This window comes from Caenorhabditis elegans, chromosome II (assembly GCF_000002985.6).
Source record: "Caenorhabditis elegans chromosome II".
NCBI classification, from domain to species: Eukaryota; Metazoa; Nematoda; class Chromadorea; order Rhabditida; family Rhabditidae; genus Caenorhabditis; species Caenorhabditis elegans.
This window is the reverse complement of record NC_003280.10, coordinates 13,855,739-13,875,989: the sequence shown is the minus strand read 5'-3', so window position 1 is coordinate 13,875,989 and position 20,251 is coordinate 13,855,739. Positions and strand designations below refer to the sequence as shown.

At 34.3% G+C, this 20,251-nt stretch overlaps 2 protein-coding genes across 7 annotated transcripts; one reads left to right on the top strand and one right to left on the bottom strand.

Annotated features, from left to right (window-relative positions):
- Positions 1–677: 677 nt before the first annotated feature.
- ndub-8 (NADH dehydrogenase [ubiquinone] 1 beta subcomplex subunit 8, mitochondrial) lies at positions 678–3,121 on the bottom strand (the record flags this gene model as incomplete). Of its 2 annotated transcripts, NM_064506.8 has the most annotated exons (3): positions 690–973; positions 2,643–2,970; positions 3,050–3,121. In NM_064506.8, the coding sequence occupies 3 exons, from the start codon at positions 3,117–3,119 to the stop codon at positions 772–774; spliced, it is 600 nt and encodes a 199-aa protein (NP_496907.1). In that variant the 3' UTR covers positions 690–771. The 2 variants fall into 2 exon arrangements, with proteins under 2 accessions (NP_001366662.1, NP_496907.1); NM_001381647.2 differs by having other exon boundaries at positions 678–973; positions 2,643–3,088.
- Positions 3,122–3,748: 627 nt separating this feature from the next.
- Positions 3,749–20,205, top strand: cup-14 (the record flags this gene model as incomplete). 5 transcript variants are annotated; one of them, NM_001267478.2, is made up of 12 exons in its annotated part: positions 3,749–3,766; positions 4,077–4,228; positions 4,586–4,691; positions 5,966–6,141; positions 7,559–7,908; positions 9,606–10,045; positions 11,900–12,260; positions 13,140–13,270; positions 17,192–17,269; positions 17,324–17,709; positions 18,637–19,162; positions 19,865–20,202. In NM_001267478.2, the coding sequence occupies 12 exons, from the start codon at positions 3,749–3,751 to the stop codon at positions 20,006–20,008; spliced, it is 2,868 nt and encodes a 955-aa protein (NP_001254407.1). The 5 variants fall into 5 exon arrangements, with proteins under 5 accessions (NP_001254407.1, NP_001254408.1, NP_001254409.1 ...); NM_001267479.3 differs by lacking the exon at positions 3,749–3,766 and having other exon boundaries at positions 4,089–4,228; positions 19,865–20,008; NM_001267480.3 differs by lacking the exons at positions 3,749–3,766; positions 4,077–4,228; positions 4,586–4,691; ... (3 more) ...; positions 11,900–12,260; positions 13,140–13,270 and adding an exon at positions 14,935–15,322 and having other exon boundaries at positions 19,865–20,205.
- Between the last annotated feature and the right edge of the window lie 46 nt (positions 20,206–20,251).

Here is a 20,251-nt window from a genome sequence, read left to right as displayed (position 1 = left end):
CGTAGCGCCAGTGGGAAAATTGCTTTAAAACACGCCAAATTCAAAAAAAAATTTCTAAATTTTATATGATTTTTTGAAAATTGAAAAAATCTCAGTTTTTACCCCTAATTCCTATTTGAATTTCCGCCAATTGAACTCGTTCGTTGGAGCGCCGCGCTTGCACGTTTCTAAATTTATTTATTTTTTGTTATTTTCCACCGATTTTTAATGTTTTCGGTGTATTTTTGCTTGAATTTTAGAGAAAAAGTCGAAATAAATGCAAATTTTCGAATAAAAACCATGCGTACAGACCGAAATCAGTGAAATTAATTAATTTTGTCATTTTTACGCCTGTAAGCGTGCTTTTTAATCGAAATTTAGCATTTATTTTGACTTTTTCTCTAAAATTCATGTAAAAATACACCGAAAACTAAAAAAAATTGAAAATCGGTGGAAAATAACAAAAAATAAAATAAATAAACTTAAAAACGTGCAAGCGCGCTCCATCGAACAAATCCAATTAGCGGTAATTCAAATAGGAATTAGGGGTGAAAACTGAGACTTTTTCAATTTTCAAAAAATCATATAAAATTTAGGAATTTTTTTTTCAATTAGGCGCAATTTTAAGCAACAAAAAAAACGAATTAATAGGTATAAAAGCGTTAAAAACGCTGAAAAAAGGGCAAAAAAAAGGCAAAAAAAAAAATGATAAAATTCGAATATTTTATAGTACAAAAAAGGAGAAAACGGAGAAAACTACCAAAAAAAAAACAACCGAAACTAAGGAATTTTCTATTCCAAATCAAACGAATAGTTGACAATTGGGTATTTGCGTGGATCGTCGAACGGGTAGGCACGGTAGAAATCGTATGAATACTGCTTCGGCATTGCCGGATTCTTCCAACGGAGCGCGTTCGGATGTTCGTTGGTAAAGTACCAGGCGAGGAGAGCCATCGGTACGAGCACGCGGAGGCACATAACGATCGAGTTCCAGCTGAAAATTGGATAAATTAATTAGAAAAAAAAAACAAAAAAAAACAGCCTAAAAATCCGAAAATTAAAAAAAAATCGCAAAATTTAGAAAATCCACATTTTTTTCACCGAAAATACTAAAAATCGCTGCAAAAATTCAAGAAAATCCGAGAGATACGAAATCGATAAAATCGGTAGATTTTTTCGCTAAAAATCGGTGAAAACCCGTAATAAGAGGCAAGAAAATCAGTAAATAATTTGAAAAATGTCAAAAAAATTTCCAGGAAATCGAACGAAAATTCTCAATTTAGTGAAAAAATCTCAGAAAATCAACTGAAAAATCCTTTAAAAAATTTAAAAAACCTGTGGAAAATCCGACGAGAAATTCAAAAAAAATCAATGAAATTTCAGGAAAATCAAAAAAAATTCGTCATTTTTTTAGCCAAAATACGAGAAATTCCTCTTTTTTTCAAAAAATTATGAAAAAAACTGCCTAAAAATACGAAAATCCACTTTTTTAAGGGAAAAAATTCGGAGTTTTATCAGAAAATCGGGGAAAATTATGAAAAACTTAAGTTTTAGGGCGAAATTACCCGAAAAATCTGCGAATTTTCGGATTTTTATCAGAAAATTGGACTAAAATTCGCATTTTTCAGCGAAAAATTCGCTTTTTTATTAGAAAATCGGAGAAAATAATGAAAAAAAAACTGGCTGAAAATCAGAAATTCCGAATTTTTACCTAAAAATAGTGAAAAATTATGGAAAAAACTGCCCAAAAACCCATAAAATACACATTTTTCAGCGAAATTACCCAAAATCTGTGCAAAAAATCAATTCAAAATTCACGGACTACGAGACCCATTTTTTTTTCAAAAACAGGAACAAGATATGTCAAATATCCAGAGCCAGTGAGCATTTTTCGTGAAAATTGGAAAAAAAAACCCTGAAAATTTCAATAATTCCGGTTTTTAGTCAGAAAATCGTGAAAAATTTTGAAAAACTGCCTAAAAATCAGAAAATTCAACAAAATTTCGCATTTTTTAAGCGAACAATTATGAAAAAACTGCCTAAAAATCCAAAAACTCAATAAAATTACCCATTTTTTAAGCGAAAAATACCGATTTTCATTGAAAAAAAATTGTGAAAAATTATGAAAAAATGCCTGAAAATCAGAAAATCCGCAGTTTTTTCAGCAAAAAAAAAATCAAAAACATTTTTCTTTCTGAAAAATTTTTCTGAAAATATGAAAAAAAAACCGCCTAAAAATTTGAAAATTAAGCGAAAAGTTATGAAAAAACTGCCTAAAAATCGAAAAATTCAATAAAATTGCCCATCTTTTAAGCGAAAAATTCCGATTTTCATCAAAAAATCATGAAAAAATTATGAAAAAAACTGCCTAAAAATCAGAAAATTCATTGAAATTTCGCATTTTTCATCAAAAAATCGTGAAAAATTATGAGAAAACTGCCTAAAAATCCGAAAATCCGCAGTTTTTCAGCAAAAAAAATCAAAAACATTTTTCTTTCTGAAAATATGAAAAAAAACCGCCTAAAAATTTGAAAATTAAGCGAAAAATTATGAAAAAACTGCCTAAAAATCGAAAAATTCAATAAAATTGCTATTTTTTGCACAATTTCTGGCCATTTGTCTCGAAATTTTTCATTTTTATAGCATTTTTCTCCTCCACCTACGTGGTGTAATCTTCCGCCTCGAGGCCTGTAAACGTGAGACGATCGCCTCGATAGCGCATCATATCGATCGGCACGAGCTCTCCCCAATTCCGGCGATTCTGCCGATCGGTCCACGCCTCATACGGATCCTTGTGGTCGTAGGTGATTACACCGAGGTCTGGATAGTCTCCGGCGAACTTGATCACGTCGTCTTTGTCCATTGATTGATAGTCTTCTGGTCTGAGGCCGTATTTGACGGCGGCGGCGCGACGCTCTTCCTCGTTTGTTGGCGGCGCGCTTGGCTTGTGATCACGTGGGTACCAGCCGTCGAAGGTTAGAGGTCCGCGCACTGGAAATGAGCTTCGTTTTTCTTTAATTTTCGTTGAATTTGGAAGGAAAATCCATTTTTTTAAAGCCGAAAAACTCACTGGACATGATTCTTGCCAGATGGAGCGATCTGCTGGCATTAATCGCCTTTATCAAGCGTGGGGCGAGCATGCCTGTAATAATAATGATTATTTTCAACATTTTTTCCGAAAAAAAACCGAAAAAAACCGAAAAAATCCGCGTAAAACAAAAAAAACAATTTAAATCCGCAAGAATCGATAAAGAGACCCTCCGTTTTAGAAATTCGCACACGTGAAACAAGTGCTACCGTACCTGCGGGCGTGGTGAGACCCAACTCTGCGTCTCCTCGTTTTGTGTGCTCTCTCGCTTTTTAAATTGTTTATATTTTATTTTTTTTATTGCTCGGAGAGAAAAATGTCGAAATTCAAGAAAAATCTGGTTTTTGGCGCCAAATTCACTGGAAAATTGAATTTAGTGGCGAAAATTGGCTATGTAAAGTTAAAATTCAGCAAAAAAACCAATTTTTTGGTTTTTTTTCCACCACCTATCACGTGAACCGGTCTTGTGACGCTATCAGCAATCGAATTTTATTGTTTTTTATTGATTTTTGTGTGAAATAAAGCAGCAATAATTGTTTATTTAACATTTTTTTCCCCCTTCTTCTGTCCCATTGCAGACGTGACTCATCGATTTCTCTCAATTTACAGGCCGAAATTTCATCATTTCATCGTATTTTTTTCGGCGAATGAAACCTCCTCCAACAGATTCGCCTTCTAACAATGTTCAAACGGCTGAATGTAAGGAATCGAAAGTGCGAAAACGGAGTCTCTGAACTGATAAAAATTATGATAACCAACTTTTTTTCTTTGTTCCCCGTGCTTAATTTCACTGAAAAATTGGTTTGCAGATTTTTGTTCAGTTTTTCAGCTTTATTTCCTCATTTTCTACCAAAATTATCTAGTTTAGTACTAAAAAGTAACCGGTTTAGCGCTCAAAAACCAGTTTATTTTGATAAATTAGCGCATCAAAGATTAAAATTCCCCCCCCCCCCCCCCAAAAAACTAATAAATAAGGCGAAAAACAGAAAATTTAAGCGGAATTTTCCAGAAAACCACCCAAATGGCCTCAGCGCCCCCCCAATTAACACCGGCTCAGAAACTGAAACAGGAGAAAATCCGTGCGGATTTGCAAAAGGAGCTTGATAATGTTGTGAAGGCTGCTATAGCTTCTCCGCACTCGAAAAGGGAGAATGTGCCGAGGTAAATTTGGTTTTTATTGAGTTGAAAATCATTAAAAATCGAAGAAAATTGACTAAAATCGTGCAAAATCATTAAAAATCGAATTTTTTCTATAAAAATCGATAAAATCAATGGAATTTCGGGGAAAAATTCATAAAATAGCGTAAAATTCGAGGGAAATCGGTACAATTTTGCACTTTTTTCAAAAAATTTATTGAAAAAAAAAAAAAAAAATTGATAGAAACTCAAAAAATGCCGTGACGATTCACAATTTTGTGGAAAAAATCTCAGAAAATCGACAAAAATTCAAAAAATCCCGATTTTTATTAGAAAAACTGCCAAATAATGTGAAAATTCAGCTTAAATCCCCATTTTCAGCGAAATCACCCAAAATCTGTGCAATTCGATCGAAGCAATCTTCATTCACGGACTACGAGACCCATTTTTCTTAAAAGGAACAAGATATGCCAAATATCCAGAGCCAGTGAGCATTTTTCCCGGAAAAAATGCAAAAAAACCCCCGAAAATTCGAAAAATTCCGGTTTTTTAATAGAAAAACCGTGAAAAATTATGAAAAAACTGGCTAAAAATCCGAAAATTCAATAAAATTTAAATTCCGATTCTTAGCAAAAAATCGTGAAAATTGTGAAAAAAACTGCCTAAAAATCAGAAATTTCCCATTTTTTAAGCGAAAAATAACGATTTTCATCGAAAAAAAAAAGCGGAAAAATTACGAAAAAACTGCCTAAAAATCCGAAAATCCGCAGTTTTTCAGCAAAAAAAATCAAAAAAATTTTTCTTTCTGAAAATATGAAAAAAACCGCCTAAAAATTTGAAAATTAAGCGAAAAATTATGAAAAAACTGCCTAAAAATCAGAAAATTCAATAAAATTGTCCATCTTTTAAGCGAAAAATGATTTTCATCGAAAATCATGAAAAAATTATGAAAAACTGCCTAAAAATCCGAAAATCCGCAGTTTTTCAGCAAAAAATGCAAAAAAAAAAACCCCGAAAATTCGAAAAATTCCGGTTTTTTAATGGAAAAACCGTGAAAAATTACGACAAAACTGCCTAAAATCAACAAAATCCGCATTTTTCAGCAAAAAATTAAGAAAACATGGATTTTTCCAGAAAATTGTGAAAAAAACTGCCTAAAAATCGAAAAATTCAATAAAATTTCGCATTTTTTAAGCGAAAAATTCCGATTTTCATCGAAAAAAAAGCGGAAAAATTATGAAAAAACTGCCTAAAAATCCGAAAATCCGCAGTTTTTTTCAGCAAAAAAAAATCAAAAACATTTTTCTTTCTGAAAAAATTTTCTGAAAATATGAAAAAAAACCGCCTAAAAATTTGAAAATTGAGCGAAAAATTATGAAAAAACTGCCTAAAATCAACAAAATCCGCATTTTTTCAGCAAAAAATTAAGAAAAAATGGATTTTTTCCAGAAAATTGTGCAAAAAACTGCCTAAAAATCAGAAAATTCAATTAAAATTCGCATTTTTTAAGCGAAAAATACCGATTTTCATCGAAAAAAAAGCGGAAAAATTATGAAAAAATGCCTGAAAATCAGAAAATCCGCAGTTTTTTCAGCAAAAAAAAATCAAAAAAAATTTTCTTTCTGAAAATGTGAAAAAACTGCCTCAAAATCGAAAAATTCAATAAAATTCCCCATCTTTTAAGCGAAAAATTCCGATTTTCTTCAAAAAATCATGAAAAAATTCTGAAAAAACTGCTTAAAAATCAGAATTTTTTTGCAGAATTTCTGGCCATTTGTCTCGAAATTCTCGCATCGATCGATAACCAGCCAAATCGCTTGCCTCGGACAAATTCGGAGTGAAATTGGAAAAAGCCGGGCCTGGATTCGAATTGTGTTGAATGAAAATGCACTGGGACAGTATTTAGATCTACTGGCCGCTGAGGCGACTGCTATTCAGTCAGTAAACTGGAAAAAATCTACGGAAAATTGAACAAAAATTGGGAAAAAATCGCAAAAAATGAGCAAAAATTACATAAAATAAAAAAACAAAAAATCATAATTTTCGGTTTTTTTTTCACCGTTTTTTTTTCAATTTTTCACTAAAAAATCACGAAAATGTGAGAAAAAATGGTTAATTTACTAGAAAAAGACGATTTTTAAATTTTTTGTAGTGAAAGCTGCTCAAAAATCACAAAATTCCCGAAAATTGACGGAAAATTGAGAAAAAAAATCGCAAAAAATGTGCAAAAATTACAGGAAAATACAAAAAAAAAATACCAGTAAATTTGTTGAACAATTCCCAAAAAATTCCAATTTTCAGTTTTTTTCGCGCTTTTTTGTGAAATTTTTCGGCAAAAAAATCATGAAAATTGTACATTTTTTGAAAAATTAACAAAAATCGATTTTTTAATTTTTGGCAGAAAATTTTCAATTTTTATCCAAAAAAAAAGAAAAAAATACTCATTTTCAGATAAAAATTAAAAATTCTCATTTTTAAATTTTCAAAAAATTCAGAACCAAAATTTTGACCAAAATTGCTTGAAAATTGGCTCAAAATTCGGTAAATTTTTGACTAAAATTGACTGAAACTTGCCTGAAAATTTGATCAAAACTGGAAGAAAATTCTGAAAAATTGCCGAAAATTTGACCAAAATTGGAGGAAAATTGCCAAAAAAAAATAAGACCAAAATTTCTAGAAAATTCTGTGAAATTGCCAACACGAAAGCCGAAAAATGACCAAAATTTGACCAAAATTGGCAGAAAATTGACTGAAAATCGCCGAAGAACCAGACCAAAATTGCTTGAAAATTTTTAGAAAACTGGCAGAAAATTTTGTAAAATATTCCCGAATTTGGCTGAAAATATGACCAAAATTGACGAAAAATTGCCAGAAAACTGGCAGAAAATTGCCAGAAATATGACCAAAATTTGACCAAAACTGGAAGAAAATTCTGAAAAAATTGCCGAAAATTTGACCAAAATTGGAGGAAAATTGCCAAAAAAAAATAAGACCAAAATTTCTAGAAAATTCTGTGAAATTGCCAACACGAAAGCCGAAAAATGACCAAAATTTGACCAAAATTGGAAGAAAATTGGCTGATAATTCTGTAAAATTTTGCCGAAATTGGCTGAAAATATCACCAAAATTGACTGAAAATTGCCGAAAATTTGACCAAAATTGCTTGAAAATTGGCAGAAAATTCTGAAAAAATTGGCAAAAATTGGAAGAAAATTGGCTGAAAATATGACCAAAATTGACAGAAAATTGCCAAAAAAAAAAAAAAATTCCAAAAAAAAATTTTCGCTCAATTTTTCCGATTTTCCTATAATTTTTCCCCCACATTTTTTCCCAACTGAAATTCAAATTTTTCAGACAATTCTACTCTGACGACGCATTTCTCCGGCTTCTCTCCGATGGAGATCAATCAGAACGAATCCGTGGCCTACTAAAACCCCTCAGCTCACTTCCAATATCTGCAGCAACTAATTCATCATTTCTTAACACTTGGACACCAACTCCATTAATTTTAGCCGGTCTAATGGATGGTCAACCACTAAAAGTTGGCACTTTAAAAGCTCGTCCCAACCCGAAACCGGCTCATTTAACAGAGGAAATTGCGATTCCGGCGATTGATGCTCTTGTGCCGGAGGAAGATCATGATATTGGATCACCATCTTATTTAGAAAAAAGGAGACGTAGAGCCTTGAGTAGGCCTATTAGAAGTAAAAATTTCAAAGTTTTAGTAGAAAATTGACTGAAAATAGTGCAAAAATTAAGAAAAATTGCCAAAAAATTGACCAAAATTGCTTGAAAATTGCCGAAATTTTTACCCAAATTGATAGAAAAAATGAGTGAAATTTTTGTAAAATTGTCAGAAAATTTCTACAGAATTTGGCAGAAAATTGGCTGAAAACTGTCAAAAATGTTTCCACAGTTGCTAGAAAAATGGCTGAAAATTTTGTAACATTTGACCAAAATTGCTAGAAAATTCTGGAAATTGTTCCGAAATTGATCAAAAAATTTAGCAAAAATTTTGATTAAGATTACTGAAAATTGCAGAAAATTCTTTAAAAAATTGACCAAAATTGACCAAAATTGGTAGAAAAATGGCTGAAATTTCTGTAAATTTGCCAAAAATTTTCTCGAATTTGCTGGAAAATTGACTGATAACATCGCAAAAAACCAAGAATTTTTAACTGCTTAAAAATTAGAAAAATTGGCTGAAAATATGGCAAAAATTCCAAAAACTTGCCAAGAATATCTTGAAAATTGATACAAAATTTGGCAAAATCGGCAGAAGGTTCTGCATACTTTTACCAAAATTGCTTGAAAATTTGCTGGTAATTCTGAATAAAATTGGTAGAAAATTCTGTAAAGTTGCCAAACATTTGACCAAGATTGCCAGAAAATGTGCACAAAATGGGCAATAAATTCTGCAACATTTGACCAAAAATGCTTTAAAATTGACTGAAAAATGCCAAAATTTTGAACAAAAATTGCTAGCAAATTGGTAGAAAATTCTGAAAAATTGACTGATAATATATGCAAAAAATTGGCACAAATCGCTGTATTTTTTTTCAACAAATTCTGTAAAATTTGCCTAAAATTTGACAGACATAGGTAGAAAATCGTGCAAGATTGCAGAAAAAGGTAATCAAAATTGGCTGAAAACTGGCCGAAATTTCTGTAAAATTGACTGAAAACTGCCAAATTTTGACTAAAATTAATTGGAAAATGGCAAAAATATATGTAAAGTTGTCAAAAACTTGGCCAAAATTGCTAGAAAAATGCCAAAAATTTGGCTGAAAATTGCCAAAACTTTTACTAAAACTTGCGAAAAATTTGACCAAAATTGCCGACAAGTTGACCAAAAAAGGCAGGAAATTCTGTAGAATTTTCGAAAATTTGACCAAAATTACTTCAAAATTGGCTGAAAATTCTGTAAAAATTTGGTCAAAATTGCCAGAAAGTGCACACAGAATTGGCTGAAAATCGTCAACATTTTGACCGAAATTTCCAAAAATTGACTGAAAACTGACCAAAATTGCCCAAGTTTTTACCGAAATTTGCAGAAAAGTGCCAAAAAATTTTACCAAAATTACTTGAAAATTTGCTGAAAATTCTGTAAAAATATGTCCAAAATCGGCTGAAAATTCTGTAAAAATTTTGTCAAAATTGCCAGAAATTCCTGTAAAATTTGACGAAAATTGCCAAAAACTAGCTGAAAAATTGCCGAAGTTTCAATCAAAATTGGCCGAAAATATGGCAAAAATGCCTAAAAAAACTGCGGAAATTTGAAAAAAAATCTGAAAAAATTTTTTTTTAAAGGAGTTTTTCAGCCAAAAATCTGCGTTTTTTCTTCGATTTTCAGGCAAAAAAAAAAATCCAAAAATTCATATAAATTCCAAATTTCTTTCAGAATCCGAAAACGACGATCACTCGGACTGTTCCTCTGTCTATTCCCATCCATCAATGCTAGATTCCGGTGAAATGTCCTACCAACACGCTGTGCTCGGCGGGCTTAAAGGATCCTCGTCGAGCTCAATGCGACGAGTCGCCTCGAATCAGAAGATCCAACTTCCCCAGTCACCACTATTCTCGTCAACTCCAGTCGACTCGACGATCCTCGATCAAGTAAAGATCGGAAAGGCGAATAGTCGATTGGATTTCGTGCAAACTGTGTCGGATGTGGCTCCGGATGCTCCGCCAGGCTATCAGCCACTAGTTATATCCAGAAGGATTCGGCGGCCCTCGAAACAGAAGTCAAATTCAAGAAGTTCCAGTGAATCGGCTTCCAGGGATAGTCGGCGTGTTACAGAAGCCATTTCGACACGGGATTCCAGGGCGAATAGTGATTTGGTACGGAAAATTCCTGGGAAAAATCTGGAAAATTGTGGAAAAATTGCAAGAAAATTGGATGAAAAATCAAAAAGTTGGCTGAATATTTAACCACAAATTGCCCCAAAATTTGGACGAAAATTGCCAAAAATTTTTTGAAATTTTTCGAAAATTTGACCTAAAAAGGTGTAAAATTGCCAAAAATTCTGCAAAGTTTGACCAAAAACTGGATGAAAATGGCCGAAAATTGCCATAAAAATTGGATGAAAATTGACTACATTCTGCAAAATTAGTTGAAAATTTTGACAAAATTTGACCAAAAATTCTGTAAAATTTGCCGGAAATTTGCCAAAAATTTTACCTACAATTGGCTGAAAATTCTGTGCAATTGCCAAAAATTTAACCAAAAAATGCTGAAAAATTGGACAAAATTGGCTAAAAAATAGCTGAAATTTATGTAGAATTGGCTAAAAATTTGCCGAAAATTGCACTTAAAATTGCACTGAAAATTGCCAAAAGTTTGACCAAAAAATGGGGCAAAATTGCCAAAAATTCGATCTTAAATTGGCTAAAAAATAGCTGAACATTCTGTAAAATTGGCAGAAAATTATGTAAAATTGGCTGAAAATTCTGTGAACTGGACCAAAAATTAGCTGAAAATTGTCAAAATTTTGACCAAAAATTGTCTGAAAATAGCCAAAAATTTGAACAAAAATGTGCCAAAAATTGTCTGAGAATGGCTAAAAATTTGACCAAATATGCCAGAAAAATAGCTGAAAATTCTGTAAAATTGAGTGAAAATGGCCGAAAATTCTACCAAAATTGCTTGAAAATTGGCTGAAATTGACTAATAATTGGGCAAAATTGTCAAAAAATTTGACAAAAAAATGGGCTTAGAATTACCAAAAAATTGGCTGAAAACTTGCCGAAAATTTGACCAAAATTGACTAAAACCTCTATAAAATTAGCTAACAATTGCCAAGAATTTGACCAAACATTGGCTGAAAATTGCCAAAAATTTCCCGAAAATTGCCTGCGAAAAAGCCAAAAATTTGGCCAAATATGTGAGAAAAATTTACTAAAAATACCTGAAAACTCTGTAAAATTAACTGAAAATTGCCAAAAATTGGCTTGAAATCGCCTAAAATTTTACCAAAATTACCAGAAAAATAGCTGAACATTCTGTAAAATTGCCCAAAAATTGGCTGAAAATTGCCGAAAAATTGCCGAAAATTGGCAGAAATTTCTGTAAAATTGGCTTAGAATTACCAAAAAATTGGCTGAATACTTGCCGAAAATTGCCAAAAATTTGCCGAAAATTGCCAAAAATTTGCCGAAAATTGCCTGCGAATGGCCAAAAATTTGGCCAAATATGTCAGAAAAATTGACTAAAGAAACCTGAAAATTCTTTAAAATTAACTGAAAATTGCCGAACATTTGACAAAAAATTGTCTGAAAATTCCAAAGAATTGACCTTTTCTAAAAGATATCCAAAAAATTTCTGAGAAAATACTGTAAAAATTAGTGGAAAACTGATGGAAAATTCATAAAATTTCCAAAAATGAGCACGTTTTTCCTTGAAAATTGACTGAAAATAGACGAATTTTCACTGAAAAAATTCGAAAATTTTCTAGAAAAAAAAAGAAAAAATTTGCCGCAAAAATGTAGTTTTTGCATGAAAAATGTTGAAATTTATGCCGTTTTTTAAAGAATTTTTTGCAATAATTCCAAAAAATGAAGGAATTTTTTTTATAATTTCCATAAAAGTTTGAAAATTGCAAAAATTTTTTATTGGAAAATTTAATTTTACGCCAAAAAAACCCAGATTTTCAGAATTTTTTTTTTCCAAAAACCAAAATATTTCAAATTTTTCAGCCCTCCACAATCTTCGGAACCGTCCCAAATGACGTGGCATTCTCACCGGATGACGAGCTGCTTCAGCTTCAATCCAAGCCTATTTCCACGACAATTGACAGTGGAATTGCTGAAATGACGTCATCATCGGCTGCCGGAACCCGTACAGCTTCAGAAGTGGAGCCAGAAGGAGAGCTCCAAGTTGAGCGTTCCGTCTCGTTTTTGGAAGCTCTTCACGAGTTGGCTGGAGCTAGAGGAGCTAGAGACGGCGCGGAGGAAGAAGCCATTCCACCACCCAGAAGCCTATCGCTTACCGATGATTTTTTGGGGAAAAATGAGGAAAAATCGGAGCATGAGGATGAGGATCGAGAGATTTTTGATGGTAAAAATCTGGAAAATCTGGAAATTTGAAGCCGGAAAATCGAGATTTTATCTGTTTTTTTATTGGAAATATCCATAATTACGCTGAAAATTTTTGTCATTTTTTTGTTTGAAAATCTCGAAAAAATAGTTTCATCGAAAATTTGGTAAAAATTTTATAAGAATTTTTGGTATTTTTTCGCAAAAAAGTGTTTTTTTTTCAATTAATTTTTGTGGTACAAACTTTTTTTGACAAATTTCCTAAAAAATTTGTACCAAAAACTATTTAAAAAAAGCTCAAAAATTCTAGTAAAAACCTTTTTTTCTGAAGAAAAAACTGAAATTTGATCAAATTTCATTTTTATTCAGAAAATTCCGGATTTTCCGCTCAAAAATCTAGAAAAATCTGGAAACACTGGTAAAAACGGGGTTTTTCTCAATTTTTTAAAGAAAATTATGTAAAATTCTTTTTTTTTCCTGAAAAAACTGGAATTAGATCAATTTCTCCTCCAAAAAATGTTCAAATTTCAAATTTTTGTTCGGAAAATTCTGGTGGATTTTTAGCTCAAAAATCTGAAAAAATATTAATGAAAAAAATTTTGAGCTCAAAATAATTTTTTGCAAAAAAATTAAATTTCTAACTAAAAAATCAATAAAAATTCCATAAAATTAGCCGGAATTTCTACATTTTTCGTCTATTTTTTTTGTGGTTTTTCTCGACTTTTCGCTATGAAAATCGGAAAAAAATTGTTCAAATCCTCAAATTTTGCCTGATTTTTGGAGAAAAATAAGTAAAATCCGATTCTTATTCAATTTTAACCGAATTTTTCGAATTTTTCAGCTCCAAAGCTTCCAGAACCATCAAAACTCCTAAAAATCCTGAAAACCGCGCAAATTTCAGTATCAATGGACCCCGTCGAAGGCACTTCCATAACGATTTTGGCGCCAAATCCACCCACCGGAGAGCTTAATCGGAGCCAACCAATGTCGATACCGGGCGGCCGCCGGCAACTAATACACAGACCGCAAAAGGTTTTTTTTTTTGGAATTTCTCTGAAGCAGTCCTGGCTTATCAATCAAATTGTTTCTAGGCGCATGACCTTGATAAGTTGATAAGGAGCAGCGTGTTTCAGTGAGCACAAAGCAAAATATACAACGAAAAGAACGAATATAATACCTTAAAAATCAAGGTTTTTCCGTGGAAAAATCTCGGAAATTCGGCAATTTTCACGAAAATCGGATCAATTTTTGATCTTTTTGAGAAAATCGGCAGTTCGGCAGCTTCTACTTGATTTCGGCAATATTTCCAGAAATTTTTTGATTTTTTTTTTGAGAATATCGGCGATTCGGCAACTTCTAGTTGAAATATTTCCTGAAATTTTTGATTTTTCGAGAATCTCGGCAATTCGGCAGCTTTTACTTGATTCCGGCAAATCGGCAATATTTCCAAAAAATTTGATTTTTCGTGAATCTCAGCAATTCGGCAACTTCTACTTGAATTCGGCAATTTGATTCCGGCAAATCGGCAATATTTCCAGCAACTTGATTTTTGGAGAAACTCGGCAATTCGGCAAGTTCTGCTCGATTTCGGCAATTCGGCAATATTTCCAGCAACTTGATTTTTGGAGAAACTCGGCAATTCGGCAAGTTCTGCTCGATTCCGGCAACTCGGCAATATTTCCAGATTTTTTTTTGGATTTTTTTGAGAATTCCAACAATTCGGCAAGTTCTACTTGATTTCGGCAATATTTCCAGAATTTTTTGAGAATATCGGCGATTCGGCAACTTCTAGTTGAACTATTTCCAGAAATTTTTGATTTTTCGAGAATTTCGGCAGTTTGGCAACTTTTAGTTTATTTCGGCAATTTTTGATTTTTCGAGAATCTCGGCAATTTGGCAGCTTTTACTTGATTCCGGCAAATCGGCAATATTTCCAAAAAATTTTGATTTTTCGTCGTGAATCTCAGCAATTCGGCAACTTCTACTTGAATTCGGCAATTTGATTCCGGCGAATCGGCAATATTTCCAAAATTTTTTTATTTTTTCGAGAATTCCAACAATTCGGCAAGTTCTACTTGATTTCGGCAATTTGATTCCGGCGAATCATTTGCTTGTAAATTTTGGCATCTCTGCAATTTTTCAGCTATACTTTAATTTCCGGCAAGCTTGAGCAACTAGAAATAACTGGCTTTCGGCAAAATTCCGGCAACTTCAATTTTCGAAATTGCCGGCTTTTGGCAACACAACTCGGCAATTGTTCCACAATTTTACGAATTTTCGGTTTTTCAAGAAGTCAAGTCTTTTTCTAAACACCTATTGGCTTTGGCAATTCGGAATCTTTTTTTTCCCTTTTGGAAATTTCCATATTTCGGTAGTTCGGTTTGTACTCTTAGCGACGTTTTCCCGAAAATTGGCAATTTGGCAAATCGCTCCCTGAGCTACATGGAATCCGGAATTCCTGCAAAAATTCGATCAGAAATCCTGTTTCGGACTTTGCGCCGTTCAGGACATCTCCCCTGATCGATGGAATATGCGGATTAAAAGTCCTTCCATCCAAACTTCCGTGTTCACTTCACCTCCACCCAACTCCAGCCAGACAACAATCACACTTTTTAACTCGCAACTCATTTTTCATCATTCACATGACAATGAGATGCAGCCGTGGTGTTCGATAAGACGAGATGGCATGATAAGCTGATTGTTGTAATGGCATAGATAGTACTCGGAGACTTTTGCCGCATTTTCTCTCAATTGTATTCCTTGAAGCCAAAAAAAATGAGAATTCGTAGGGCTTCTCCCTTGGAGCCGATATTCTCTTCTGACATGGTCGCCACGACGAGTGTCTTCGACACAATGACCCAGGAAGAAGAGGATGAAGCCTTGGAGAGAATTCGTTCGCTTTCCAAGCGACTTTCATCGATTGCTAGTTCGGCAGGAGGAGGTCGTCGTAGTAGTCTGCTGGCGGATGTGGTTTCCGATGTGAAAGACTCGTTATTCCGAAAGTTTGTCAAGTCGACACTCAGTCTGGTAACCACGATGCGGAAGGAGGAGAAGCGTAGTGTCAAGGAGTTGTTTTGTGAAGTGGTAGGTGGAAGTAGCTTTCGTTCTTGTTTTGGGAGCAACTTAAGGACTAGGATCCTTATAAGATCCTTAGGATTATTATAAGATCCTTAGGATTATTATAAGATCCTTAGGATTATTATAAGATCTTTAGGATTCTTAGGATCCTTGTTAGATCCGTAGGATCCTTATGAAATTTTTAGGAACCTTATAAGATTCTTAGGATCATTGGGATCCTTGGGATCCTTATAAATACCAGGTTCCATTGGGAAGTTCAGATCGGTGCGATGGAGCCCGGAAGACCCTTAAGATCATTATAAGACCCAGGAGTGAATCTCCCGCGCATTTTTTGTAGATCAAAGCGAAATGGGACTTTCTAACTCCATGTGAGACCCAACTCGTCTTGATCACAGCTAGACGCCGCGCGAATGTGTGTTAGCTCGGATCGATATGGTCAATAATAATCTCCCTCTGGAACGCGAGATTTCATCATCCTTCCTACTCTACTGACCCCCCTGCGTCTCCAGTGCAACCAACACTGTCTCGCAGTGTGTTTTTTGCTCATAGTGGTCATTTTGTCGTAGTGGTCAATGATAACCACCACTCTACAACACAGTTTTTCGTCAACTACTAGTTATTCTCTGGGTTTCCTCCCCCGCAATGATGAACTACACGTTCTATGCGCGTTATCGCTATCGGGTTAGTGAGTCAGGCCGTGCCTAGGCACACAGGCTTACCGAGTGCGTTCTGTGAATCTCGATTTACGTATACTCCTCGAGGAAAATGGTCTTTTTTAAAAGGTGTAGATTTGGTGTATGTTGGAAAATACGTCAACGTGTATAACAGCGGTGAGCGGCAATTGCCATTCGGCAAATTTATCTTCCGGCAAATTCGGCAAATCGGCCAATTTTTTTGCCGGAAAAGCCGCCCATCCCTGATGTCTAATATACTCACACGTATAATGCGAATGCATATATAATACGTATTCATATATACATGCATAATGCACGTGCTCGCTGGCTGTCTCAAAATTCACGTTTTCTCGCGGACGAGAAAACTTGAGAAATGTGAGAAAATGGCCTAGAAAATCCTGGAAGAGGAGAATTCCTCGTCCACAGCCAAAATAGCGTGTGAAAAAAGAGACGCAGACGGCAAAACGGCTATTCTTTGCGTTTTTCACGTCCAGAGAAAAAAGTAGTATCTGCGTCTCTCACGTCCAATGGATAGCGAGAGTTGGCGCCAACGTGAATTCTCAATGAGGCGCGTTTGCTTCAAAATTATGCAAAAGGACAGCCAGCGACCACGTGATAATGTACAACACGTATATATGTATATTAGTATTGAAACATATATAATATATATACACTTGTATAAAACGTAAGCATGCATTAACCGTATATTCTCTATTAGTGTTGTATATCCAATAGTACTGAAGGCTCTGATAGTGCTGTATGCATCACTATTAAAGAATATACGGTATGCAGCAAATGTGTAATAACGTATGTGTGTACGTAATATATTTTGAACATGCATAATATAGACACATGTATAATATATACACCTGTAAAATACGAATACATGCAAAATACGTGTATATGTATATTTGGATTAGTACATATAGAATATGCATGCATGTATAATACGAGTTTATATATAATACGTAAAAATGCACATTTCGATTAATACATATATAATGTGTATACATTAATAATATCAAATATCAACACATGTATATCATTTATACATGTATAATATATACACATGTAAAAAACGAATATGTGTAATACATACGAAATGTATACACATGTATAATACGCGTATCAGGCATGTATCTGTGCAAAACATATTCCCCAAAAACTGCGGCAAATTCCATAATTCTTGCTTTTTTCCCAGACCGACACAATTCTCGGCACCTCACTCCGCGATGAGCTCCTCGAGGCACTCCCATCAACGCACAATGACACATTTGAGGTACACCACCAGCTTCTTCTAGTTTTCCTATTCAACGCCGATTTTTTTTTCCAGAATGGCACCCCGATCTACGTACAAAGCCCCGGGCTCATGGGAAACTCGCTTGCCGCCATCGGAGCCCGCCATCAGATGTGGGAGTCCACTTCGGATCGGCTCTCCTCGTCTTCAGACTCATGCGGCGGCCCGGTGGTGAGCTTCGGACAGGCTCTAAGATCTGCGATGGAGACGAGAGACGATCCTGAGTCGCTTGGCACATCGAGTCAGGATCTTGCCGATGTGGATGAGCAGGATGTAGCGGATTCCTCGCGAAAATCGTCGGTTTCTGCGGAAACCGCCGAGAAATTGTGCACGATACCCAGGGAGAAGGGTCTCGACGCGCAGGATTTTCGGTGTGCCATGTGTCGGAAAACGATTGGTGGAAGCACGTTTTCCAAGTTTGAGTGAGTTTTTTCTTTTGCGAATTGGAAAAAATTTTCCAAATTTTGAAAAACTTAAAAGTTGCAATTTTTAAATTTATAAAAACTTAAATTTTTCCGTAAAAATTAGCCAAAATTGCTCTCAAAATGGCAAAAAATTTGTGTTAAAACTTCAAATTTCCATTTTTTAGAAAATTTCAAGAAAAAGTGGATGCTCAAAATTGTATATTCTGAGCAATTTTTTTTAATTGTTGATGTAAGATTGAACAAAAAATTCGAAAAAATCCTAAATATTCCGGTAAATTTGAAAAAGTTGAATATTTTGGACGTTCTCGTGAATTTTCGAAATTTCAACAAAAAATGTTCTGTAAAATTCGAAAAATACCCGAATTTTCAGTAAAATTTACAACAAAAAAGCCAAGAAATCTGCTAATTTCCTTTAAAAAAAAACATCATCCAAAAAATTACTGAAAAATTTAAAAAGTGTCAAGATTTTTGATATTTTTTTGTTGGAAATATGAAAAAAAAAATCAATAAAAATTTCCAAAAAACCCCAAATTTTCGATAGTTTCCAGAAAAGTTCAAAATCTGACTGAAAACTTGAAGTTTTTCGAATTTTCGACAAATTTTTGCAAAAAAAATTTCAAAAAAAACCAAGAAAATTACCGAAAAATTCCAAAATTGAAAATTTTTTTTCTGGAAAATCCGCTAAAATACTTGAAAAATATTTGAAAATTGCCTAAAAAAATCAATTTCTGTGCAAAATTTGGAATTTTCCAACAAAAAAGGCTCTGGCTTAGGCTTAGGCTTAGGCATAAGCTTAGCTTTAGGCTTTGGCTTAGGCTTAGACCTAGGCTTAGGCTTAGGCTTGATTTTCCTAAAAAGTTACTCAGAAATGCACTGAAAAATCACAATTCTGATTGTGAGAAAAAATATTTTTTTTCCCTTCAGAACCTGCGCCATCGACAGCAAATACTACTGCACAGAATGTATGAAGTCCGGCGGAAAAGTCTCGATTCCGGCCCGCGTCGTAATGGACTGGGATTGGCGGGAACGGGCCGTCTCGGACCGAGGACGTGCCTGGTATGAGGCGAATCAGGAGAAGGCGCTGATCAATATCAAGACAACAAATAGCCGACTGTATGCACATGCTCCGGCTCTCGAAGAGACTCGGAAGCTTCGCGAGAAGCTTCAGCTCGTCTCAATGTACCTATTCACGTGCCGGGAATCTGTGTCAGAGGACTTTCGGCGTCGATTGTGGCCTAAAGAGTATTTGAGATCGGAAATTGACGTGTATTCCTTTGCTGACTTGATTGATGTGAAGAGTGGAGCACTGCAGAGACGATTGAATAGTCTCTTGAAGCACTCGATCAATCATGTCATGACATGCACATTGTGCAAGCAGAAAGGCTTCTGTTGTGAGCTGTGCACTGTCAATGAGGTCATTTATCCGTTTAATACGGAATCCACGCATAGGGTAGGTTACTGTAGCCTTGAGTACTGTAGTCATTTTCATGCAAAAAATTTGATGCTTAATTTGGCTACTGTAGGATTACTGTAGTGTAGTGTTCAAATTTTGGTTACTGTAGGGTTACTGTAGTGTACGGTCCAATTTAGATCACTGTAGGATTACTGAAATGTAGTTTTCAAGATTTTTAATACTGTAGGATTACTGTAGTGTAAATTTCTAATTTTGGTTACTGTAGGATTACTGTGGCAGGGTTCAAATTTTGGTTACTGTAGGTTAACTGTAGTAGTGTTCCAAATTTTTGTTACTGTAGGATTCAATTGTAGGTTACTGTAGGATACATTCAAACTTTGGTTACTTTATGATTACTGTAGTTTATGGTTACTGTAGTAAGGATCCAAATTTTCGGTACTGTAGGGTTACTGTAGTGTAAAATTAAAATTTTGGTTACTGTAGGGTTACTGTAGTGTAAAATTAAAATTTTGATCACTCTAAGCTTACTGTCGTAGAGATCAAAATTTTGGGTACTGTAGAATGACTACTGTAGTAGGGTCCCAATTTGGGTTACTGTAGGATTACTGTAGTATTGCTAACATCTAGGTTACTGTAAGATTCAAAAAAAAACAATGTTTTTTTTTGAAACTCGAAACTAAATTCAAATCTAAAAAACTCCAGTTATTTTCTCAAAATAATCAAATCTTTTTTTTGCAGTGCCTCGTATGCTTTTCGGCGTTCCACGTGGAATGCTGGCGAACGTCTGGCGACTGCCCGAAATGTGTCCGCCGCCAGAATTTTGAGACTCGCCGAGCACAAGTCGACGATCCACATAACACACTGCTCGTTCTTCAGCCATAATTCTTCATATATTTAATTTTTTTTGTTAAAGTTTTTTTTGTTGCTCATATTGAGCTCCTCCCCCTGTATCTTTTTTTGTGATAACTCGTTTTTTTCGGCTTTTTTTCTTCGTGTACTTTCATGTGTCTAACCGCTTTTTTTGTTGTACACATCATTTTTCTCACGTTTTGTGACAAAATAAACTGCTTCGATTTAAACAATTAAATTTCATTCAAAAAAAGTGAAAAAAAAGATGAAAATAGT